The sequence below is a fragment of the Pantherophis guttatus genome, chromosome 3 (assembly GCF_059756535.1).
Source record: "Pantherophis guttatus breed Tessera chromosome 3, ASM5975653v1, whole genome shotgun sequence".
Taxonomy (NCBI): domain Eukaryota; kingdom Metazoa; phylum Chordata; class Lepidosauria; order Squamata; family Colubridae; genus Pantherophis; species Pantherophis guttatus.
The window spans coordinates 45,194,288-45,221,149 of record NC_142065.1 but is presented as its reverse complement, the minus strand read 5'-3'; the positions used below and the strand labels follow the sequence as shown (position 1 = coordinate 45,221,149).

At 40.7% G+C, this 26,862-nt stretch overlaps 1 protein-coding gene across 6 annotated transcripts in view; it reads left to right on the top strand.

The window, feature by feature from the left end:
- Nucleotides 1–26,862, top strand: part of SRGAP2 (SLIT-ROBO Rho GTPase activating protein 2) — a 202,974-nt gene that overhangs the window by 1,807 nt on the left and 174,305 nt on the right. For all 6 annotated transcript variants that reach the window (XM_034414389.3, XM_034414387.3, XM_087889395.1 and 3 more), the window contains exon 2: nt 362–942. In XM_034414389.3, coding sequence (XP_034270280.2) covers nt 876–942 — 67 coding nt within the window. In that variant the 5' untranslated portion in view covers nt 362–875. The remainder of the gene's footprint in view (nt 1–361; nt 943–26,862) is intronic.

Sequence of the window (26,862 nt, the reverse complement as noted above, 5' to 3'; positions counted from 1 at the left end):
GATGAATTTATGAGCTCTTGTGGCTCAAATAATATGAAGATTTGGCCCTGGCTTCCCTTTTTAGCTTTCCATATTTCTATGTCTATAGTTGTTTTCTCTCTTATTTACTTTAAATAAATTGCTTTCTTGGGTGGCTGATTTTTCTTTGTCTCCCCATTTCTTCATTTTGATGTGTTTCATGTGTCCTGATGATAATATAGCCTTTCAGAATCTGCCCTCGATATACTTATTTTGCATTTTTCTTTAATGTGACATGTTATAATTGCCATTTGATTAGAATTATATTTTCATCTTGAAATCACATTGGTAGCATTGAATGTGTGTAAGCATTTGCCAACGAAATACATATTTGAATTTACAGGCAGTTGAATAGAAGAAAGTGGTTCGGAGCTTTTTCCACTTCTACCATTGGGAATTTAATTTCATCATCTCTGACTCTGTCCTTTAAAAAAGAAAGAAAGAGAAGCAGCAACCGAGAGTCAGACTCACACACAACATGTTGTTGCGCAGAAGGACTTCCACTCCCTGGCTGTGCTATTAATGTTAGCAATCAGGAAAAGCCTTTGGGGGCTGCAGATTCTCTCTAGTCTGATGCTGCTGCCACCACCACCACTGCTGCTCAGGATTTTGGTGCAGGAAATCCAAACTGCTGCCTTCTCTGTCCGCTGAGCTCTTCACATCTGCATGTCTCTGCTGCTCGCAAACGCACCATCTCACGCCCTCTCTCCATGGACTGACTGCTGTGGAGGAAAGACAAGCCTGCCCAACTGATTATTTTGCTCCCCCCACACCCTTTTGGGAGGAACACAAATTATATTTATTTGTGATATTCTGGAGGATCTGTTCGGTGGATAACCTTTTTGTGGGGAGGAAACATGACGTCGCCAGCTAAATTAAAAAAGGATAAGGAGATCATAGCTGAATATGACACTCAAGTCAAAGGTAAGAATTAAAAAATGGATCTGATGTACATCTGTGTGTATATGTGTTTCAGCCTTGATTTGCTAGTGCATGCATTCATACATGTTTGGGTGTGGAAAGGCAAAGCATTTGCAGATCATCAGGAATTTGCAGGGGTTTCTCAGTAGTGTATGTTAGAAAGGCTGACAGTGATTGCTGCTTCGTGGGCTGGGTTCTTAGTGACTACTATATTTTCAAATATCTTTGATTTTATGAAGCCTTTATTTTGTCTTCCCATGTGCACATACAAAAGCACACCAATGCATGACAAAACATTTTTTTAAAAAATAAATAAATGTGGCATCCAATTTTATTTTGATAATAAATGGTACTTGTCCTCTGAGAAATGTCTATAATAGCTTAAGAAGCTTTGTGGTTTGGCAGTATTATGGATTCAGCTTGTAGGAGCTTTTTACAGCTGTATGCACCAAAGGCTTTCACTCTTCATAAATGCCTGCTGTGCATGCACACACCCTTGGCAGCTGGCTGCAATGCCCTTCAATTTAAACTGCATAGGGATAATGATAAACTGTTTCAGTAATTCTGTGCTCTTTTTGGCAAGATGGCTATTAAAGGTTGTGTTGCATTTGCTGCAACAACTTGATGGACAAGCTTCATGCAACAGTATCTAGGTGGCATTAAATAAGTGGGCTTGGCTTCACATCGCCACATGTCTAATGTGACACATTAAAGAGATGCTCCCCTAATCCTTTTGTGTCTGCAAGTTTTCAGCATTACTTCATACATGTGGACTATGAAACCTGCAACCATACAGCCTGACAAAAATGCTGCTTATTAGGAACTTTGAATGAGACTCTTTGTGTGTACGTAAGAGGATGCAATTGAGTGGCTTTGAGTTTCTCGGAAATAAACTTGGCTCTAATTGTAAACTAAATGTGTTTTATGTTTTGGTCTGTTGTCTTTTAAATAAATATTGATATTTGATATATTCAGAATTATATCACTTTCTTTCTCATGTTCTGATTTTTTGCGTTACACAGGAAAGGCAAGGTATTTTCCTTTCCTTTTTTTTGTGTGTGTGAAAAAGAAGTTATGAAGATTAGGTCATACATGGCATTTTAAAAACTGATTTTGGATTCCCAGTTTGGAGACAGTCAAAACATTTTTGTTGTCTCCTTCTCTTTCTTCTAATGTTAATATAATCCTTGGATTGGTGACCTAGCATGACAAGCTGGAATTCCAATGGCCATCAGGAGGCACTAATTCAGTAAAGCATGGTCTCCATCCAGGGAATTGCTGTTTGGGCTAGGCGTTTAGGTGGTCCTAAAATGCAGTTTCAAAATAAATGTATAAGCGACTTGGATTTCCTTTGTTCCAGGATACAGAAGGGAGGGTTCCCTCCTCCAGCTTTTGAAACAATGCAAAAGGCATTTGTTATGTTCCCAGAGACTGCTCAAATGTTATAGCCACCATTCTAAATGGAGGCATGATTGATTCAGCAGAGCCAGAAATGGAACTCTATGCTTTGTTGCAAAAATATCTAACATACTCATAAAGAACAAGCTAAATTTTGTACTTGGAGCCCAATCAATAAAATAGAAATAATATATTTGGATGTTTTAAAAACTTTTGCACTCTTATAGTAATCCCCCAAAAGATACTAGTGTGCATTTTATCCAGCTTGACTATGTCTGCTTCCATATCAGTTGTGTTCTTTGTGGTCATGATGCAAATTTCAGATATGTGCACCAGAGACAAGAGATTTTCCAGGTGTGTGGAAAACAAAGTAGGTGGTTTTGGAGGAACTGTTATTTGTTATTACTCCATGTTATTACTGCATGGAATTCATGATTGCCTATGATCATACAGTATGCAGAACTCAAGATTAGGTACAGTAAAACCTCTGGCGAATGGTAGGATGGTGGAGAATAGAAGTTGAAACCTGATATAATAATAATATGGTTATCTATCCTCTTTCTACAAGCTTATGAGATTCTGTTTGATATTAAAAGGAACATTTGATTAAAGTTTGGGGCAGTTTCCCAATACATTGAAACTATGATTTTCACAATCCTTATGGATAATTGTGAAAGCAGTTTTTTGAATTTATAATTTCAATACAATTGAAAGGTTGCTAGATTAATTTTTTAAAAAAATAATAATAATATAAATGGCTTTGATTAGTTATTGAGTTTTTAAATAAAATAGTGTTGTGACTTTTAATTGACCTCAAGGAGATAATAATTAGAGAATCCTGGAAAGTTTGTTTTCAACTTTGTTTGATTCTGGGAGTGTTGCCAAGTTTCACATTCTTGAATGACAGGTGCAGATATTTTGAATACTTAATTCTCCCCCCTGTCCTGTTCATTGGATATATGAAAGCGAAATGGTAGCACACTCTTAATTAGTTCCTGTAGCATATTTATTATTTATACATTTTTCTTCTCCTATTTCATTACTGTAAAGCTTCTTTGCATCAGAGTAGCAACATCAAAAGAAGCATCCAATGCAGAGCTAGCAGAATTTGCTATTGTGTTTCTACTTGTTTCACTGGTATCTTTTATTCTATTATATTCTTCATTGGTGCTTTTAGATATAGGTGGCATCCACTTGAATAATGTTAGATCACCTTAGTTCTTTCTTTCAACAAAGTGATTTCTACCATAACTATCTGATCTCATAGCCAGATATGGATGTGGGCATTTAACCTGCATATCAAGGTTGCAAAGAAGTTAATAATGCCAAATTGTATTAAGTGCTGATGTGTGGAACTATGTAGGATTGCTCTTCTAGAAACCTTGGCTCTTGAATTAAAAGATTGTTTCACCCACTTTTGGCTCTGACTTCATCTCACTCTTTGCATGGAATGAATTTATTAAGTCAATACTGGTAAAATAAATCAAAGGGTAAAAGAAATTAATTTTTAAAAAGGTGCTTTCCTTGGTATTGTTTCCTGATTGAAGTTGAGCACTGCTAAATATCAGTAATCTTAATTTTCCAATTTCAGTGTCCAAAGGTTACAATCTGCATGTAAAACTTAGAATTAACAGTGAGAACAAATAACCATTGGAACAAACCGCCTTCGGAAGTTGTGGGTGCCCCATCACTGGAGGATTTTAAGAAGAGACTGGAGAGCCATTTATCAGAAATAGTACAAGTCTCCTGCGAGAGCACGGGCCTGGACTAGATGCCGTCCAAGGTCCCTTCCAACTCTGTTACTGTAACTCAGCTAGATATTTTGTGTGGGCATTAGGGAAAAAAGAAAAGATTCTGTTTTTATTGGTCCCTTTATTGGCAGTACCCTGTTTCTGACAAAATGACACATCCCCTGATAATAAGCTCAATTGGGCTTTTGAGCACATGGCAATAAGGCCAAGTGCTTATTTCAGGGTTCAAAAAAAATATAAGACAGGGTCTTATTTTCGGGAAAACATGGTACTTAATTGAGAGTTGCTGTAGCTCAGGGGTGTCAAACTCAATTTCATTGAGGGCCACATCAGGTTGTGTTTGACTTTAGAGGGCCAGAGTGGGCATGGCCAACTTGACGTCACATGTATTGGGGGCGCCTATGATGGCCTGAGCACTCTGCCAGAGAAAATGAACTCCCAAGCTCTGTTTTTGGCTGCGACAGCCTCCTGCAACCCTCTGCCAGTTAAAACAGAGCTCGGGAGGGCCATCTGCAGCCCTCCTAAGCTCTGTTTTAGGTTGCAACAGTTTCCTGCAACTCTCTACCTGCAGCCCTCCCGAGGTCTGTTTTCGGTGGCAGAGGCACCATGGGCCAGATCTAAGCACCCCGCGGGCCAGATCCGGCCCCTGGGCCTTGAGTTTGACACCCCTGCTGTAGCTTAAGCTTTTGGGAAGTGAGTAGTTTCTGCTTGTAGTTACTTAGCTGGGAAGATGAGGCACCCTGCCTCTTTGAAAGCTCAACTACTGTCTTAAATCATTTAATTGTGATAGATCCTTGATTTTTAATTCTTCTGATTGGTGGCATAGACAGAACAGCTTTATCCCCTCCATCCAGTTTCTGTTTTTTCAGGAATAAGAGTATACATATATCCAACTTACAACAGTTAATTTAGTACCTGAAAAAAGTGACTTATGACCGTTTCCACACTTACAACCATTCATCCTCGTGGTCATGTGATAAAAAAAATCAGATGCTTGGTAACAGATTCATATTTATGGCAGTTACAGTGTCCCAAAGTCATGTGATCACCTTTTGTGACCTTCTGACAAGCAAAGTCAATGGAGAAGCCAAATTCACTTAATAACCATGTTATTAACTTAACAGTTGCAGTGATTCACTTTAACAACTGTGTCAAAAAATTTCGTAAAATGGGGCAAAATTCACTTAACAAACATCTTGCTTAGCAACATACATTTTGGGCTCAATTGTGGTTGTAAGTCAGGGACTACCTGTACTCATACAATTAGTTGCTTCAACCTTTCAGACCTAAGCACTTTTTTAAAACAACAACAACACTGAATTAGTAGAGAAAACTACTATTCTCTGTGATGTGTGAATATCTCAGAGAAGTGGTTAGGTGCCATATGTAACAGCTTAGCAATAAAGGTATCTGAAGTGACACTTAACTGTAAACTCCCTGAATGATCTCTCAACTTCTAATGTTTTCTTTTGAAAAAATGCTTCTCTTTACAAAAAATAGAAACAGTGTATGAATTAGAATAAACTAGTCAGTAGCTATGTACACCTTAATAGTTTAACTTACACTAATCAGGTGAAAAAAAAATCCCATAGGTTCTTCCCTGCTGGAAAGCTATAAGCTTCAGAAGTAAGAGTTATGAATATTTCCTCAGAGGATGTATGAGAACATTGAAAGATCCATCCATTTTCTCTGTATATGGTTATAATTATTTTTCTGATATGCAAGCTAGTAGGAACCCATCTATCACTAAAATGGGAAAGTAATTGCTTTGAAATCCTCTCTTCGTATCTGCACTCCTAGAAAGCATGTCTTCAGTTCAGTGATCTTGAATGATAGCAATTAAAATGCATGGCGGATTAAAAGGTGAAATATGTTGAAGAATTGAAATTCTCAAAATCCTCGGAGAGAGTATAAATGGGAGTGATAGTTGCTAATAGTTACTATTGGGCATTGTGGAAAGCCTAAGGAACCTTCATAAGTAGAGATTTCCATATGGAGTTTCCAATAACATAAGCTCTGCACTTTGACTGAAAGGGGTGCTCTGTTTCTTATATACCACTAAACTAATTTATGCCAAGCTGCATTCTTGCTATGAATGACTATGAAAGATGCTGCTTGGATGGGTTTAAACTGGCTCTGTCATTCAAAATTTAAATCTAGATACATTGGATTTAAAGATGACGGACCAACATATTAATCTCGGAGCTTTTCTTTTTTCTGCTTCCCATTTGGGTAAAATGTTATACTTAATTGTTTTTTTAAATAAATGCACCCTCATCACTAACTGAAATTTTATTATGCAGGGATTATTTAGAGTTACCTTTTCATTAGATAATGGTTTCTGATAAAGCTAGGAGAAGAAAGCATTTTCTGTTTGAAATGGTACATCTTGTCATTTGTATGAGACAGGGCAGACCAAATTAATACACAGGAGGTGGGAAGAAAGTGTGCATAATAAACCACCTCATCCATTCCAACTTGCTTACAAATTAAAACTTTGTTGGCGAGACTGGTATGGGTGTAGGCTGGGGCAGAAACAATTTCCTGCTCAACATATATTTTATTAATATCTACTTATATGGGCCATCCTGCCTGGGTATTGTTGAATTTGAAATCAAGCGTACCTGGTGAGCACTTGATTGCCTTTCTTGATGTAGTGATTGAGAATATAGTAACAGCTTTTATTTTTCTTCCCTATTCTATCAGCTGTAATGCTATCGTAGGGTAGTTTGTGAACAACTAAACATCAGAGGGGAATACTAAAGAAAGTTAGATCCAGTCTGCATTTTGCATTTATTTATTGATTATGTTGGGGTTTGAAGAGCCACTTTAGAGACAAAGAACTGAATCCTTTTTATTTTTTTTCCCCTTGGTAAACTGTAAACAGCTGTAAATGAGGGCCAGTTGCTGGGCTCCCAAAATTGAATCATGTGATCATGGGTGGGGGAACCAGCTATTGGAACTCTGAATCTGGGTTATAGGCATCTTTGGGGGAAGTTCAGTCTTAATTTTGAACAGTCGCTAAATGACTGGTCAAGTGAGGATTATCAGTACTATATTTAATATTTGGGTCTTTGACCATAAATAAGTACTTAGCAGTCCTGGTTGTCTTCATATTTTTCATTCCAGCTAAAAGAGATTTCCAAAGTATGGGTTTTTAGGAAACTATAGATAATATTAACAATGATGATGATAATGTGATGAATTTGTACCAGCTCTCTGATGAAACATACCTTACTTATTTTGGGATTTAGAAGAGCAATCAAGGGGAAATGGATGTAATTTGCATATGGGATGCATGCAAACACACATGTGCATGCTACAGTATGTCTGTTTAAAGTATGCTAAAGATGTATTTTGGCCTGTTGGCATCTATGAAGCATTCCTCTTTGCATTACTACAGCAGCTGCAACTGTTATAACGCCCATATGGCTGCTTTGAAACTTTCCATTGATGTCTCCTCATGAATGTGCATGTGTGGCTCCTTAGTTTCATTGGGAAGACAGCAAAGCAAAATTAAGTAGTTGTACATGCATGTGCATTCAGAAAGAGTCGGGGACAGCTTTTGTAGCAACCTTGCAGCTCTTCATTATTTATTTATTTATTTGATTTATATGCCGCCCTTCTCCGGAGACTCAGGGCAGCTCACAATTCTTTTAAGCTCTGTATATTTCATAATACAGCTGCTTTATTAATTTGAAGAGCGATCTTCATTCATACTGATATACTTTCCAAAACATCGCTTTTGGAAAAAGACTTTGAGAAAAAAATTAGAACTTTGTTACTATGTATGTTAACAGCAGCAGGACTATTGTATGCACAAAAATGGAAGGACACTTTGATTCCTACCATGGACAAATGGTTGCAGAAGCTGATGGAGTTAAATGGCAAAATTGACTATTTTGATTAAAGAAAAGAATATAAATGCTTTTGTTTTCACATGGAGACCACTTCTGAATTTTGTGCTTGAAGTGGAAAAGAATAAAACGTTGATTTTGGGTTTACCGATTAGACTGATAGATCTTTATAGAAATGGCTAGTTTATATTTTTATGAAAAAACAAAAAGTTGTGATTTGATGTTAATGCCTTATTTTACTGCAACAAAGAAAGTCAGAAGTCAATGGTTCTTTTTCTTTCTCTTAATCCTTCCTCACCTTTCTTCCCTTCCTCCCCATTGTTTTACTTTTTTTTTTGTATTTTGTATTTTATTTTATCTTTCAACTCAATAAAAATGTTAAACAAGAACAAAACATCTTTTATTGAATGCTTTGAATAGCACAAGTGTGCGTACATACATTGCTACAATAAAGTCCAAAACAGCACAGGTGCAAATGCTGTGTGTTTGCTTACTTATGGGAATAAAAGGCAGTTTATATACTTTTACATATAACAAGAATGAGAACCTTGGGGTATCAGAACTACAGAATTTATCTCTCAACATGCCAAGAACTATATCTTCTTTGAAGATGAGGTTTCCAGGTTTCTTTTTTGCTCAAGTTATAACTGAACAGAGCTGACCTTTTTATCAGATCTAATTTTTGTAATGATTTTTGTAAAAAGTTAGAAATATGGTTTAATTTCTAGCTTTTTATCTTACATTAGGAAAATCCCATTAATTTAAGGGAAACCTGGGGTGGGCTGCTGGGGGTTCGGAGCGGTTCGGGAGAACCTCTAGTTAAGATTCTGTGCAGTTCGGAGAACCCCCAAATTCCACTCCTGGCTGGAGCGCGCGGAGGCTCAGGGAGGACAAAAAACTACCGGAAGTTCAGGAAGATCGGAAACGGGCATCCAGAGGGCTTCCAGAGCCTGGGGAGGATGTTTTCACCCTCCCGGAGGCTCGAAAAAAGCTTCCAGAGCTCGGGGAAGACAAAAATGTCCCCCCAGTGGTGCATGAGGCCGACTAGGCCATGCCCACCATGGCCACGCCCACCCAGCAACCGGGCAGAGAACTCCTTCCTAAAATTTTTGAAGCCCACCACTGGGGAAACCATTTATAAAATCACTTCTGAAAAAGTACACACAAGGATATTACTAAGCACAATAACCATTAATCAAATTTGGAAGCGTTGAAACTTCAGGTAAAAGTAATTTCTTGTATGGATATAAAATACAATGATTGATTTATAAAGTTATGTTAAATATTGACTGTAGGCTTCCAGATGTTCAGTTTTAAAATACCTGAACTGTTATTGTGCTTAGTAATATCCTTGTGTGCACTTTTTCAGAAGAAGTGATTTTAGAAATGGTTTCCCTTAAATTAATGGGATTTTTCTAATATAAGATCATCTGACTCTTCCACAATCTTAAGTCTGTGTCATTCTATAAGATACATTTTGGCAACTTCTGCCTGCAAATGATTTTACATCTGAAAACTTTTAAAATTGAATCTCATTCCAAAAGCCTTGATTAAGTAAAATAACTTGTTCTGTCTCAAGTGCCTTGTGTTATTCTGCATCCCACTCTGCCCTTTTAATCTATCCTTCCATGCTTACTTACGTTAATAGCTGCAAACCATTCACTTCACAGTCACTTAACTCCTAAAACAATCTTAGGTGTAACCTGCAGGAATTAAACACCTACCATATTAGAAGGTGCAGTTGCCTTTAATAGCTTACTGAGGTCTGAAGTTGCAAAGCATCAGAAGGATGTTAGAGCAGCTGAAAAATATCTTTTTACCTAGCCATTCCTTTCATTCCGTTTCCATGTATCTACCATTACATTGTTCCTTATCATTCTAAGCAATTAGTATTTTTCTTTTAATGCAAAGGATCTTCCTTTTGCACTTTTCAGAGGCTCAGTGTAAAATGATATTGTGTTTAAAAGACTTCTGAAAACTCAGATATCATAATGTTCTACCACCTGTATGTTTCCATATGGTATGTCTAGATAAGAATACTTGAGTGGGATCCATTTCATCTTGGTAGAAATGGCTTTCAAAATGTTATTTCTTAAGCAGATGTCTTCCAGAAGAGAAAAATATGTGGATATCTTCAGGGACATATTAGAGGGATTCACCTCTGTGCTTGATAGTAACTTAGGCAATAAGCAACATAAGAAAAGAAAAAAAACTTTATATATATATATATATATAAAATTTATAATTTATAATATCAACTCCTATTTGAAAATATGTGCATATATGGACACAGTGCTTTTTGTGAGAAGGACATGCTTTTGTAAGTCAGTCATAAGGCGCATGAAAATGGCCTTGAGTGCCTCACATTTTGTTGAGGAATGTCTTTACAATGAAGCATCCATCTTGAAGTTAGCCCACTACTAAGACAAGCTTAGCCAAGAGATCTAGTATGAATCCCAGACTTCCATAGACTTTTTTTTATTTGTTTGTTTTTACATTGATTAGTTGATCAATGTAGAAAGCACAGAACCCTGAAATTGAAGATCTTATCTATGGACTTGACTGCTTTTGTACTTCTGTAGCAATGGGAAATATTGCTCAGTCATAAAGAATTGGCAACATACAAAACTTTTAAATGTTAACCAGGATGGATTTGATTTAAATTAACTTGATTTAAATCATAATTTTTAAAGAGCAACTGTCATCTCTGTCCCGCAGCGACTCTTCCTCTGACCCATTGTTGACTCACCAACAACCCCAATATTGCAGAATATACAGCTTCATGCTACATAACTAAGCTCCATTTCATGCTGAATAAACTAAATCATTAATGTATCTTAAATAGAAAACTATCTTCAGATAGATTTTTACTCCAAAAGCATTTTATTAAAATAAATTTAATGCAAATTTAAAAAATCCAATTTAAATAAAAAAAAATCTGATTTAAATTTTTAAAAATCCGATTTTTAATTTTTTTTTAAAAAGCATCGATTTTTATCCACACTGTTAACACTTTTTTTTTTTTTGCATTGGAAATACAAATGTTAGCATATTTTTCTATTAGGTGATTGTTTCTGTGCCTGACCTTCCCTTCCCAATTTATGAACCATTGATATCCTATCATTTCATCAGGATGCTAAGTCAGATTCCTTTAACAATAGTTTGTTGAATAAGTGACAGTGGCCATGTTCTCACATATCACTTGGCGATAAAATACAGCTTTGCTCATAATGCTTTGCCAGAACCAAGTAAACAGCATCTACATACGGGTGAAAAAGTGGTATTGAATTGATGCCCCAGCCCAGATGGCCCTGGGACTATCATACCATGGTCTCAGGGTCATACCAGGGGTGAAATGCTCCCGGTTCGGACCGGATCACCCTATCCGGTAGTGATGGAGGCGGGTGGTTCGGAGAACCGGTAGCAAAAATCCCTGCTGCCCCCCCCATGCCCAGCTGAGCCGCACGATCATCAGAGGCTTTTTTTCTTTTAAATGGCTCTGACGATCCCAGCTGAGTTGCCTGATCGTCAGAGGGTCTGACGATCAGGCAACTCAGCTGGGATCGTCAGAGCCTTTTGAAAGCATTTTTTTACCACCTCTTTGCCGAAGAGGTTGTAGAAAAAATGGTTTTAAAAGAAAAAAAATGGCCACGCCCACCCAGTCACATTACCCCCACCACCACCAAGCCACTCCCACAGAACCGGTAGTAACAAATTTTAGATTTCACCACTGGGTCATACCATGTGAAGACAATGGTCTAAAAAAAGATGCTTTCTCTCCCTCCTCCCTCCCTCTTTCTTTCTCATCTTTGACACTGGGAACCTTACATATAGAGCTTTAGAAACACTTGATGATAACATATGATCAAACTATTCAGCCGCTATCTGTTCCAAACACATAGGTACATGCCTTGTTCCAATTCTGTTCTGCATCCTGCAGTTTACAAGCTTCACTAGCAAATTATTTCTTTGTCTTTTTCTGTTCACCCAGCAGCACTCCCTGCTACAGTGTCTGCTGATTGCCAACATAGGTATCAAAGCATATGCTGATATACAGTAGGTCCCTTTGTGTCAGTAAAATAGCATTTATAAATTGAATATTAAGCTTCTAAAATAATTTTAATGGGTTATTTCAAATGTCCCCTGTGTATCTTGATAAGTAAGATAATTTTACGTTGTGGCAGGACTTTGTCTTAGTGAAAAAAATAGATATTTATAATGGCCTTGGAAATACTCTTACATGATTCTTTGTTGTATGTTCTACCTTCCAAAGAGTATGTCAAGTTCTTACTATTCTTTAGAAGAAGTTTAAGCAACCCAATTATCAATTGTGATTGAAAGAACACCGACTTTCCTGGGAGGAGAAGATATTTTATTTTACTGTAATTTTCACAATCTGAGAGAGTCTGAAAAGGGGAAATACAGATAAATTCCAGCCTCTTGATAGTTCATTCCTTTGGGCTATGTGTGTGAGCAAAGATATCAGTAAAGCATTCCATGCTATATTAGCTGCTGATTGGATTCATTCATCATTATTAAGACAAGTTGTGATTTACATAGCTTTGGCTTAGAACAGGTAGTCCTCGATTTACAACCACAATTGAGCCAAAATTTCTGTTGCTAAGTGAGACATTTGTTAAGCGAGTTTTGTCCCATTTTATGACCTTTCTTGCCATATTTGTTAAGTGAAATACGGCAGTTGTTAAGTTGGTAACGTGGTTGTTAAGTGAATCTGGCTTCCCCGTTGACTTTGCTTCTCAGAAGGTGGCAAAAGGTGATCACATGACTCCAGGACACTGTAACTTTCATAAATATGAATCAATTGCTGAGTATCTGAATATTGATCACATGACCTTGGAGATGCTGCAACGGTTGTAAGTATGGAAAACAGTCACAAGTCATTTTTTTCATTGTAATTTTGAACGCTCACTAAGCAAACTATGGTAAATTGAGGACTATCAGTATATTGTGTGAACCTAATCATTGTGATTTGTAAATTGTAGATTACATTTTAGCGCAGTATGATTGTAACCAGTATATAATAATGGAATTGCTTGGCAAGTGATATTGATTTAGATAAAGGTGTACAGCCTGAGGCTTGTTGGACGTTTCTGAACTCCAGCTCCAAGGAACTCCAGCCAACGTGGTAGTGCTGAGGAATTCTGAGACTGATAATCGAGCAGAATTTGGAGAGCCATCTGTTTCTCACCTCTAATAGAAATCAATTTGCTTTATATTTGGGTATAGCAGTGATGGCTAACCTTTTCCAGACCGAGTGCCCAAAGCACATGTGCGTGCCCGAAACCCCAAAATGCAGTGCACGCGCGGCTCCCACGCATGTGCCCTACTCCTGCGCATGCGTGTATGCCCCACGCAGGTGCTCGGCCCCTGTGCATGTGCATGCGCCCCGCCCTCTGAACATGCGCAGCAGAGACCCGAAGACTAGCTGTCCGGTGGGAGGTGCGCGTGCATGCGTGGCGGAGCTGAACTGGGACAACGGCTCTCATGCTATCAGAGAGGGATCTGTGTGCCACCTGTGGCACACGTGCCATAGGTTCGCCATCACGGGGGTATAGCCTTTACAGATAGTTTCATAATACATTAATAGATTGTTATATGAAATAACATTGTAATCCTATACTCTGATGACCAGAGTAAATTTTTCATTTGCTAGATAAGCTGCTTTATATAATAGAACTTCTTTGCTAATGTTTGTTTATGTTGCTTAGTTGCCTTGTGTTATGTAGTATTTCCTCCTTTTACTGTCCCAAACTGAAGCAGAGGAAGGAGTGAAAACAGCTATGGAGGCTTAGATCAGAGGCAGAGTTGTAGCAGACAAAACTGTTAAATGAAAATCTTTTAACTGCACAACATAAGGCCCCATAAATCTTTGGGTGGTTTTTATGCTGGAAAGTGGTGTTGTCTTTTCAATAGTTTCTGGGAAACCATAGCCACCATCACGTACATTAGTCAGTGTTGTTGCCTACAGGGCAGTTATGTGTAAAAAATGAAAGAGGGAGGGCCTGGAAAATCTAGTGGATTCCCATCTCCTAAAAATAGAGTGATTATTATTGTTCTGGGTGATGGAAATCAATCCTGTATAATTTTCTATGTGAGCCAAGGAAGGCACAGTTAAATTGTTTAAACACTGGTGGTTCCTTGACCGCATTTCCTTCTCATTTCCCCTTCCCATAGCGGCTTGCCTCCAGAAGTTGTGGGTGCTCCATTACTGGAGGTCTTTAAGAAAAGATTGTCCATAATAGTATAGGGTCTCCTGTTTGAGCAGAGGGTTGGATTTAGAAGATCTCCAAGGTCTCTTCCAACTTTGTTATTCTGCCTTCTGTAAATATTGATTAGGGTATGTTAAGACTTTTTGAGATTATGTGTCAGTATTGGTGTATTATGAAGTAGCATATTAAGTTGGTCTGAGCTGCATGTAAAATTGATTATCAAGTTGAAGAATGTTACTATTTTGATACAAGTTTTTATAAATTAATTTTAACTATAAACTAGGCATATGGCAGAGTATGGCAGGCATAATTGAATCGGATTTTTCAACTTGGTTGAAAAATATATCATTGTTTCTTATCACAAGATTTGGGAGAGTAGAAAAGGCTGGGGTTTTTTTGGGAGAAAGATTTTAATTCTACATTCCTGTTTGATGATTCAGTAACAAGTTAAGATAGCTGAATTAGACAACTAGAGGAGATTTCTAACTGTCTTGTTTAGTTATCGTGTAATTTGTTATAATTATTCAAGGTTTATAGTTAAAAATATTAACTATAATGGTTTAATTGACTAGAAATAGGCTGACAACCTTACAGTATTTATTGCAGATTTGGTTCTCTACTGTACATTTACAGTATGTGTTTCTTCCTCTTTCCCCTCCCCCTCCCCTTCAGTTAATGTGTTCAACAGATTTAAAAGTGGTATGTTGCTATGGGTGTTTATTCCTGTAACTTAGACATCTTATGTTTTTAGCAGAATCATTCTTCCCTTTCTTTCCCCTCCCAGGCATTCAGTAAATCCTTGTTCCTTTTGAACTTGAAATGGTTTTGAAATGCAGATACTTCCCTTTCATTTAAAGCAAATTGTTCATTGCCCCGTAATCATTACTTTTAAGCTGATAAAAAGGGGGTGGTTTCCCCAATCAGTCTTCCTGATAATTTGTCTTTTCTTTTTTTCTTATTTTTTGAAGGGAGTAGGCTTTTGTGCAATCAAGCTGCTATTATCTATCTTATGCCTCAGTAAGGCTGGTTTCAGAGGATTGCAAGAAGAAGCTGTAATACGGACAAAAGATTTTTTAAACCGGCATACTGTACATCTGGAGTAGGTGGGGCAGAGCTCTTCGGATGAAGGGAAGGACAATTAATGTGTTATAAAGGCCACAGGATATAGGAATTATGTTTGGATGGAAACTTAACTCTGCTGTGAATAAAAATTTGCACTTGCATTTCCCCATGGATCTGATTTATAAAGGGCACAAGTACTTGTTTTCATACCGTTTTTTCCTGCACTGTGGACTTGCCTTTGTTGAACTTCTTTTTGCTGGATAAAAACAAATCTGAAAATTTAATATTGCTAGAGCTTTTTATCTTTGTCTAAGATAGTATTGTGTATTTTGGATTTATATTGAACAGGAATGGGCTTCTACTGTAGATTTCCCAGTATGTAGAGTCTAACCTGTTGTAAAGAAGGAGGTATGAGTAGTGGTCATTTTGTGAAAGGGAGAGTAGAATTGACAAATAATGATTAATACATTTAATAGCTTTCTTGATTATATCTGCAAAACTGCTGTCTGTTATCCTTGTATGGTCATATGCGAAGAATGTACACAATGCCTCATCAGTCAATAAAGGGAACACATTTTGAAGTTCTCTTTATGCATATGCATCATAATACTTCATGGACACACTAAGACATTTTGTAAGTCATGGACTAAACGGAGTGAATTAGATTTAATCTGCAATTCACAATTATTTATTGGTATGGGAGGAAGGATCTAATCTGAATGATTCTTGCATATGAGAAAGATCTACTGTAACCTTCAACAAAGTACCTTCCAGGGTGCTGAGAATTCAATTTCCAAAATTCCCATGGGTTCAACAAATTTGCAGGCAGTTGATGGGCTGGGTATAGTCTATGAAATTGCTGTTGCCCGATGGTATATTCCTTACTATCTTAGTATATTGACACTTGGGCTGAAAACTGAGTAAGTGTGTTCTCACTAGGAAATTGGCCAGTATCAGCAACTCAAACAAAAGCATAAAAATTCGCTCAAAATATGAAAATCTTTATATACATAACAAGATTCTCCATCACCCAAAGTCAATATCTGGGCACACAAAGAAGTGTTGATTATCACAAGATGAGAAATCTGCATTCCCTCCCTACTGGACTCTGCTCCCTCCCCAAGTGAACCACATCCATGTACTTTCTAAAGCAAAGATCAAACTCTTCTATAAATATTTCTAACCTTTCCTTTCAATCTGTAGCCACCTTTGATTGCTAAACTGGCTGTTTCACTGTGGAATAAATTCCAACTCTGCTTCAAATAGTTGTCCTCTGCTCTTTGACCCAGTCTGGAACAACCAACATTTTCTTCTGATGCTAGCATACAATTGTCTTTTTTCTAGGTAGAAAAAAGAGATGGGCATATTTCCAAAGTATGAATACAGCCAACTATCATTCTTAATTTCTAGAAACACTACAGTAATCTTGGAGTGTAGCTTTGTAGTATGCCATTTCCCTTTTTAATTATTTTTAATTGAAATATTCCAAAGCAATTCCTCAATCAGACGTTGGAAAGAGCCTGCAGGTGGTGAGGGAGGCATCGGAAGGCACATTGATGCCTAGGGTGATGAAATTATAGGCATCACCTTTTTCAGTGTGGTTGTAACTTTGAACAGTCACTAAATGAACTGTTATAACTTAATGATTACATATATTTGAATTTGCTGTTTTTATATATTTTTTGTTTTATTGTTTTGTATCTCCCAGAGTTGCCTTTGATAACATAGGAAGCCAAATAAATTTAATAAATAAAAAATGGTTGTGCAAGCCTTCTTTAGCTATAAGATACAGAAATTCCAGAATTATGACAGCTGCAGCTCAAACCATCTGAAAAGCACTAGGTGATTTTTGACAGGGTAAAACGGATATCTTTAATTGAGAGATGACGAATTTGAAGTTCCCTGAGTAACTACATCCCTTAATAAGATATTTTGCTAGTCCAATATTTTGATTAAATATTTCCTTACTGCAGGGATTCCCAAACTTTGTGGTGCCATGATATATTTCTGTGACTCCTCCTTTTGCACCCTAAATAAAACTAGTTTCACTAGTTTCACTAGTTGTATTAGGCCATAAATGAATATAATATTTTTAATAATTAAAATTTTAATACATGTATCAAATAAAACAGTAACAGAGCATTTAAGCATTATGGATTTGTTTATTTATAAATTAGACCATGAAATCTATTCAGCATCTTGGTGGCTTTCTAAACTTTATAAAAGAAAACATTTTTATTGGTAATAATGATCAAATTTAAAACCATATTTTTAATGGGATGAATGAAGATACTTCATTTTGCATAATTCAGTGTTCTCAAACTGGGTTGCAAATCCTAGAGATTGTCTGCACATCTGGGTGAGAAGGGTTGTAAGTGCAGTGGCGATAGCCAAAATCTACACCCTTGATATGGAGTGCAAAATAAGCTTAGGAGATATTACAGTAAGCAATACTGTTCCTTCCTCCCCCTCTTCTCCCCTCCACATGCCCCTTCCCTCCCTTTCCGTTCCCTTTCCCTATTATCTTTGTTTTTACCACCACCACCAAATACAGGATAAAGTATGGTTTCAAATCCAGAAACAGGGATTCTCTATAACAGCAGTAGTAGATTTTATTTGTCAGAGTTGAGATTTTGGTCTTCAGAAAATGCCAGTATGGGGATTGGTCACAATACCAGTTTCCTGCAGGGTAGTTCATTAAATCGATTGCAACCAAAATTAGTGTCTTCTCCTGTCAGGGTGGTCACGGCAGTCAGGATGGGTACGAGCTGTTAGGACCGAGTCTGCAGAGGAAACGAAGCCCCGCCTCCCTGCTCCAGGCGTCAGTTTTTTCGACTCGGTATAGTAGGACAGGCTTGTCTCGCATTCTTTCCTCTGCAGGCCCGGCTTTAGTACTATCAATTCCAGCGTGAACGGCTTTCGGATTCCGCTGAGGACTGCTAGACAGTAGGGCTGCCGGCTGGCAGACCCTTCTGCGCGCACGAGCCTGCTCTGCCGCGCTACAGAAGTTTCGCTTTAGCTGCGACTCGGGCTTGGCCCTGCAGCTGGGAGGCGCGACGTCCATTCCGCGCCGCTTTCAACGCTCCCAATTATCTACGCTCCTAGCCAGCCGCCCCTTGCTATCAGAGACGCGACGACCATTCTGCTTCGCTTTCAGCGCTCCGATCATCGGTGCTCCTCACCAGCCGCCCCTTGTTCGGATCTCCGAATTTTGCTGCAGGGGACTTCACCGTGCAGCCCAATGAGTCTTAGTCGCTTTCCCTCATTTCAAGTCTTGCCGCGCTTTCTGGGGAGTTTCAAGATGGCGGACGCCAGTTTGAACGCGGTTTCCCGCTCTAAAAAGAGCAGAGGGAAACGAGCCCGTGAGCCCGATCCAGAGGAGGGTTGCTCCGGGAATCAGATAGCCAAGATAGGGCTAAGAGCCAGGATACCCCTAGACCATTAGGGATCCGCTCTTCATCGTCCTCCACGTACACGAGGGACGAAGAGCGACGTCATAAGGCTATGGAGAGAGCCTTTAATAGGGCTTCCTCTTCCTCCACTGTTCGAGGCAAGACTCTTCCCGCAGCGGTTGCTTCAAAAGAGATTCGCCCGGCTGGGCATTCCTCTCTCACTCCTGAGGCTCCCCCTCTCTCTCCTGACCTATCCACTCAAGATGACAATGTCTCACTTTCTGACGCTGCAGCGGTTTTCCAGGGAGACCAAGGGGTTTCTGTGGGGGTCTCAGATCCAAAGCAAGCCCCTCAAATTGTAGACTCCCTACCCCAGGGGCAGGTGGTTTCCCTGGCTCCAGCCATCGTTAACCAGGGACAGACTATTTCTCCTGATTTAGTTAATTTAATAGCTCAATCCATAAGACAAGGCATCGCCCAAGGCCTGCAAGAGAGAGCCTCATCTCGGGTCTCGGAATATCTGGACGACCAGGTTCTCTCCCTACATTCCGATCCCATCGAGGCGACCCATCTTCATCAGGATCGCGCAGTTTCTCCTTCCAGGGTCAGTCAAGGGTCCATTCCTGGTTGACCCATGGACTTATCGGAGGATGAGGATTTACAACCTGACCAGCCCTCTTCGTTGGTCTATTCCGGCCACAGATGTTTCGGTCTCTTTTATTTAAGGCTCAGACTATCACCCACTTGGACATTCCTGGGACAAAGCCTACGGATCGAATTACTTCATCTGATCTGAGTTCGGCCTTGTTTGAGGAGCCTTCGGTTATAACTGAGACTATTCCCGCGCCCAAGTTGTTCTCGGATGTTTTACAGAGACAATGGAAATTTCCGAGCTCGGGTCCTGTGCCCAACTCCTTGGATCGAAGGTTTTACCACTTAGCGACGGAATATTCCGATCTGTTACAGGTCCCTAAGGTGGACTCTCCAATAGTGGCTCTCTCTTCTCCGACCCCTTTGTCGGGTCCCTCAGAGGAATCGCTACGACCTGAGGATCGGAAAGCGGAGAGGTCTCTGATCAAAGCTCATCAGTCGTCGGCATGGTCTGCCCAGGCTTCCTCTGCGGCTTCTTTTTTTAATAGAGCCTCTATCCTCTGGCTGAAGCAGTTACAACAACGCATTCCTAGCTCGGATGTCCGGTCACACCAGGATATAAACAAGATTCTGGCGGCGGTGGAATTTTCGGCCGACGCCACCTTGAATGCTGCACGTTTTTCGGCCAAGGCCATTGGTTCCACAATTACTTCGCGGAGGCTACTCTGGTTGAAGAACTGGCAAGCTGACATCCGCCACAAGTGGCGCCTTGCCTCCTCTCCTTACGCAGGGGTCAATCTGTTCAGGGCCCCCCTGGAACCGCTTCTCATTGAAACCCGTGACCACCGCAAGGTTTTGCCAGCCCTTTCTCGTAGATCGGAATACCGCCAGGCGAGTTCCTTTCGTCCTTTGGCCTTTCGTCCCTCAGACTCAGCACCTTTCCACCAGCGCTACCACTGTTCCTTCCAGATCAGGGGAGCTCCTCTCCAGGATAACCAGGTCAGACAGGGTCTCCATTTTCCCTCCAGGAGAAACCAGTGTGGGAGGCGTAGCAGACCCTTTCGCAGACCTCATTAATTTTCCCCAGTCTTCTGGGATTGGAGGGCGTTTAGCTCTTTTTGCCTCCAAATGGGAGTCTACTGTTTCAGATAAGTGGGTCAAGAATGTTGTTAAATTCGGGCTTCCCCTTGAGTTCAGATCCACGTCCCCTCAGTTATTTTTGCGTTGCCCTGTTTCCCTTGATAGATCAAAGAGGGCCCGGGTGGAGGCTTCCATTAAACATTTTTTAGCCTCCAGGTCTATTCAACTGGTCCCGGCCTTGGAATTTGGGAAGGGATTCTATTCCCGTTTATTTCTCGTCCAAAAGTCCTCTGGGGATTGGCGCCCCATCCTCGACCTTAAATCCTTGAACCGGCACCTAACATATCGCTGGTTCAAGATGCAATCCCTTCAAACTATTTTGCTTTCCCTTCAAGTGGGAGATTTCATGTCATCTATTGACTTGACCGAGGCCTACCTTCATGTCCCTATCCTTCCGGAACACCGTAGATACCTTCGTTTTTGTTATAATGGGAAACATTATCAATACCGTGCCCTTCCCTTTGGTCTTTCCTCAGCGCCCAGGGTTTTCACCAAAATTATGGCAGCCCTCATGGCCTATGTCAGTAATCTCCCCATAAGGGTTCTATTTTATCTTGATGATATTTTGATTTTGTCCCGTTCCTCTGATCAGGCCCAACGAGATCTAGTTTTGACCCTTAGAATCTTGCAGGAACATGGCTTTTCCATTAATTGGAGGAAAAGCCACTTAACCCCTTCCACTAGACTACAACACCTGGGAGCTATTATAGATACTGTCACCTCGGAGGTTTTCCTCTCTCCGGACCGTATCTTGGGTTTAAGATCACTGGCAGCCTGGGTACAACGACAATGCTCAACTTCTCTCCTCACCTTGTCTTGTCTGCTCGGCAGTTTGGGATCGTCCCTTGGTCCAGACTGCACAGCAGGGACCTCCAGTGGTTCCTCCTGCCATTTCAGCAGTCCCGCCGGGGTTCATCGGCCTTAAGAATGATTATTTCTCCGCACGTGCTGCAGTCTCTGATTTGGTGGACCTCCAACAAGATTTCCAAGGACAGCTCCTACCGCGAGCCCCAACGATTAATCTTGACAACAGATGCCAGCTTGTCGGGTTGGGGCGCACATCTAGGGAGCCACCTAGCGCAAGGGCAATGGTCCTCCCAGGAGTCGGAGCTGAGCATCAGCGTCCTGGAGCTTCGGGCCATATTCCTCGCTCTTCAACGGTTCCAGCCCCTGGTACAAGGCAGGGACGTCCTCGTCCTAATGGACAATGTCTCGGCCAAAGCCCATGTCAACAGGCTGGGGGGGACACGGTCTCGGCCTCTCATGTGCGAGGCACACAAACTGGGCGCCTGGGTGGAAGCCAATCTAGCCTCCATCAAAGCGGCGCACATATCGGGGATCGAGAATCGGACAGCGGATGCCCTCAGCTGGTCCACGATCGATCCAGCGGAGTGGAGCCTCCATCCGGATCTCTTCCAAGAACTGGTGGTGCGCTTCGGCCTTCCGGCCATAGATCTATTCGCCTCTGGGTCCAACCACCAGACACCGCGGTTCTTCTCCAGGTTCCCGACTCCAGGAGCGGAGGCAGTAGACGCTCTACGCAGCAGCTGGCCGTCGGATCTTCTCTTATATGCATTTCCTCCGATACCTCTAATTCCTCTAGTCATCAAGAAGCTCCTACAGGAGCAGGCGGAGCTCATCCTGCTAGCTCCCTTTTGGAGCCGCCGCCCTTGGTTCGCGGACCTGCGGGCCCTCTTGGTACAGCCACCCTGGCAGATCCCGGAAGATCGGATTGTGCTCCTGCAGGGATCCCTGGCTCATCCGGACCCCCAATGGCTCCGCTTAACTGCGTGGAGGCTGAGCGGCTCATTTTGACGGACATTCCCCTTTCACCGGGTGTCATCGCCCTCATTCAGGCTTCCAGGAGGGACTCCACAACCAGAATTTATGAGGCGACCTGGTGGTCTTTCTCTACCTGGTGTTGGAAGCTTCACCTGTTGCCAGCCTCCGCTTCGTTGGAACATGTCTTGGAGTTTCTGCACGAGGGATTTGTGTCGGGCCTCTCGCCTAACACTCTGCGGCGCCAGGTGGCAGCTCTCTCTTCCGTCCTCTCCTGTGGTTCGAGGGATCCTATTTCTCGTCATCCCCTTGTTCGCCAGTTCTTACGGAGCGCCACTAATGTCCGCCCTCCTCCGGTTCATCGTTTTCCTACGTGGGACCTCCCTAGAGTCCTTTCGGCTCTTACAAAACCGCCCTTCGAGCCTTTGAGGGAGGTGTCCCTCCGGTTTCTTTCTCTGAAAGTAGCCTTTTTAGTGGCTGTCACTTCCGCTCGAAGGATCTCAGAGATGACCTCGCTGTCGGTTCGCAAAGAACTCTGCACCTTTTACCTGGACAGAGTTGTACTCAGATTGGACCCTTCCTTCGTCCCGAAGGTTAACTCTTTATTTCACAGATCCCAGGAGTTGGTTTTACCAAACTTCTGCCCCCGGCCACGACATCGTTTGGAACAGGACTGGCACACATTGGATGTGCGACGTGCTGTCAAGATCTATCTAGCTCATACGTCTTCGATCAGGCGAATGGATGCCTTCTTTGTGTCCTTCCTTCCTTCATCGTTGGGGGCCAAGAACTCTTCAGCGACCTTGGGCCGATGGCTTCGAGCCTGCATCTCAGCTGCTTACGTCTCTCTGTCTCTGCCGGTTCCTCGGGGCATCACAGCTCACTCCATGAGAAGCGCCTTGACTTCAGCTGCCTGGTCGACTAGAGCCCCTGTGGAGGAGATCTGCCGGGCGGCACGTGGGCCTCTCCTAACGCCTTCATCAGGCACTATCGCCTAGACACTTATGCCTCAGCGGATGCAGCGTTTGGCAGGAGGGTTCTCCAACAAGTCCATCAGGCATCCTAGGTCTGGGGCCGGCCGTGACCCTCCTGACAGGAGAACGAGCGTTGGTATCTACCTGATACGTTCCTTCTCTGGCTGGTGGGCACGGCAGTCAGCCCCTCCCTTTTGGGCCATCCCCAGTCTGACGGGAGCCTCGGGGGTGGGTGGGTGGGATTCACTTACCTCTATTTCTTCAATTTTTTTCCTCTAGACACGCCAGTCTGCCTTGAATTCCTCGTCCCAAAACTGATGCCTGGAGCAGGGAGGCGGGGCTTCGTTTCCTCTGCAGACTTGGTCCTAACAGCTCGCACCCATCCTGACTGTCGTGCCCACCAGCCAGAGAAGGAGCGTATCAGGTAGGTACCAACGCTCGTTTTGAACCTTAGAGACCAATATATGTTTGTGGATTGAAGTCTATTTTGTTAGATTTTTGTGCAATGATTCAAATTTACTCTCCCATGAGTACTTTAGTTGTTTCAGACAGAGGCCGTATTTGTACTCCTGCCTGCTCTATAGAGCTTTTAGGAAATCAAATCTGAAATATTGCATAGCCCTAGAATAGAGCATTATTTTAGAGGGGGGTATACAGGTAGTCTTCAACATATGACTGTAATGGTGCTTACGAGACAATTTTACGAAGACAATCTGTATGTATAGAAAGCTGTGCTAAGTATCTGAAATAAATTAGAATATGCATCGGCAGGAGTACAAATGAAACACTTCAATTGGAATAGCTAAATTACCTGCATTTTTTGCAAGCCTGCATAGCTGTTTCAAAAATTGTTAGTGGCTATCTTCACAGTGTTTTCTTTTGGCTCCATATCCTTGCAGAGATAGGTAGAAACAGTTTTAAAAGCAGGGATGCAAACCTTTCAAAATACTGAATGCTGTAGAAATTCAAAGAGAGATGCTTTGTTTGAGCATCTTTGAATTCCATTGCACAGCTTTAATACACACTTACGGTGGGGGAGGAGAATAATAAAAAGACATGTCAGAGGTCAGGTACAGACAATTATAGTTGCCTTGGGAATCTGTAATACAGATACTGAATGTTCTTAAAAAGGTATTTCTAAATGTTGAATTAATATAAACCCAATGAATCAGAATTAAGTAATGAATTAGATTTAAGAGAACAATGGATTTCATTCACAAATTAAAAACACAGAGAATAGAATGATATAATACAGAAATGTAGAATAATACAATAATAAAAACAAGAAATAAAGGATGGCACAAACTGGGAACAACCAAAGGAAACCTAGGTTAGCCAGGAGGGGTTTCAATCAATCTTACCAAAAGCCTAGACAAAGAGCCAGGGGTTGAAAGACGTCTGAAATATCACCAAGATGGACCCTTTGGATCTCAGGGGAGCCTCATTCCAAAAAGTAGGTGCTACTACAAAAAGGTGCACTTCTGGGTCCATTGTTTAATTGAAAGAACTCCAGAGTGCACCAACTCCTGCCAGATCAAAACAGTTAGGCAGATATTGTGGGAGATAGGCAGATCTCCCAGTAGGACTTTATAAATAATAATTATCTTGAATCATATCCATAAGACAAATGGCAACTAGTATGATTGATGAAGCAAGGATGTTACATGGGCATATCAAGGCATGCCCATCACCGCCCTTGCCACTGCATTCTAGACAGGTCCAAGCCCCCATGATGTAGTCAAGCCTGAATGATTAGGGCACAAGTGATTCCTGATTTAGGAAAGGATGAAACTGGGACACCAGATAGCGGTATCCAAAGGCTTCCTGACAATAGCTGCCACATCCTCATCTAGCAGTCCAGGAAGGTCCCCAGATTATGCATCATTTTAGAATGGGGCAGAACTACTCCATCTCAGGATAGGAATGAAACATCTCCATATTTGAGTGGCCCAAACACTCATAGCCATTCAATCTTGGTAAGACTGAGTCAGAGGCAGTTTCTCCCCAGACACTGGAACAGAACCTTGATAGTCTCATTTGGCTGGTTCATGATGAAAAGATAATGCTATTACCATATGGAGGGATTAGGATAATCTCACTAAATGGTTTCATGTAGATGTTAGCTCAAGTATAGATGCATCACCTCTGTCCTGGTCTTCCACAGTCATCTACAAGGTGACCAAGACTCGGTACTAAATTCTAGTCTGAAAACCAATCTAGGTAATCTGCTTCCTTTAGGTTCTCATCAGTTGCAGGCTAACCACTTTCTCAACAACCTTCCTGAAACTGGATGATAGTTATTGAGAACTGTTGGATCCAAGGATGAACTCTTGAGGAGGCAGCAAACGATTGCCTCTTTAAGAGTAGGGTTTTACCCTTCTGTCATGGAGGCCAATACCATAACATGGAGCTGACCATAACATGCAGATCTCCCTGGTCACTTTTATAACCCAAGACAGGCCCAGATCAAATAAACAGATAGCCAGAGTGATTGCACGGAGTACACAATCCACTTTCTCAGGACACCTCAAATTCATCCCCATCACACTAGCCACGTGCCTAGGCATCTAACCCTTGGCCTAATCTGCCTAATCAGATTCAAGTTGGAGTGGATCTGAGGAATTTTATCTGCCAGATAACCTGAATAATCTTCATTATAGTCCAGTATAGTAAAACAAACAATTCCTAAAATTTCTGGTGAAAATGAAAGATCTTTTAGCATGAATTAGATAGGGAGAAATTGGTGTCAAAGAGTCAAGAGCCAACTGTCAGTAACCCTGTCTTAAGTGATGGACCATGGTGTGCAGCTATGAAAGCTATGCCTTACAGTGCTTTAAAATACGTTTGTGTAGGTTTGTTTTGTTTCTAAAATAAATTGTAATCTACAGGCCCTATATATTCATTGGCTATCTCAAGTATGCATTTTCATTAATCACTTAAAGAACCTTTTGTGTCGTATTGAGGAAGTTCTGCAAAAAAGATTTCCTTTCATTGTACCAAGAATATTATTCTATTGTTTTCTTTTTCCCATTTCACTAAACTCTGAAGAAAGAATAAGCTTTGTTACCAGGTTTATCCGCAAATTGGACTTTCAAAAATTAATATAGTATTAGGTTTGAGTTAGCTGATATGTAAAAGATGAAGACAGTACAATATCGTATTAAACTACAGGGTTTTAATCTTGTTTTCTAATATGGAGAATTAATGGCATTCAAAACCAAAAGTTTTTGTTTGTTAAAAAAGCCCAAACAGCATTTCCACATGGATAAACGAAGGCTTGTCTGAACACAGCATGATCATAGCATGATTCAGTAAAGAAAATACTTTCAGAAGTTTACCAGTAGTCGTGGGATCATGCTCATGACAAGATTTAGTATTGTGGTCTATTTGTTGTCTTTGGATTTGAAATTGACTTCCTTTTATAAAATTGTCTGGTAGTCATCCTCCTCAGACTACATTAGACAGAGCCAAACGCATTTTAAAAATTCTTTTTTGATCTCTTGTACCTAGGTCCACAAAGGTGAGGTTTCATTAATAATAAACCTTTTCATTCTATATGTCAGCTGTATGTAAACATTTTTTAAAAAATAGTTCCTGCATAAGACAGTACTTTCATACCTGTATGAATAAAGTTGTAAAGAAGTTCCTATTAGAGGTTTATTTTAAGAAGGTAAAAGATTAAATGAATTTCAAAGAACACAAAACTTGCAGCATATTAATCTGAGTGAATTTCATTAATTTTATTTAAA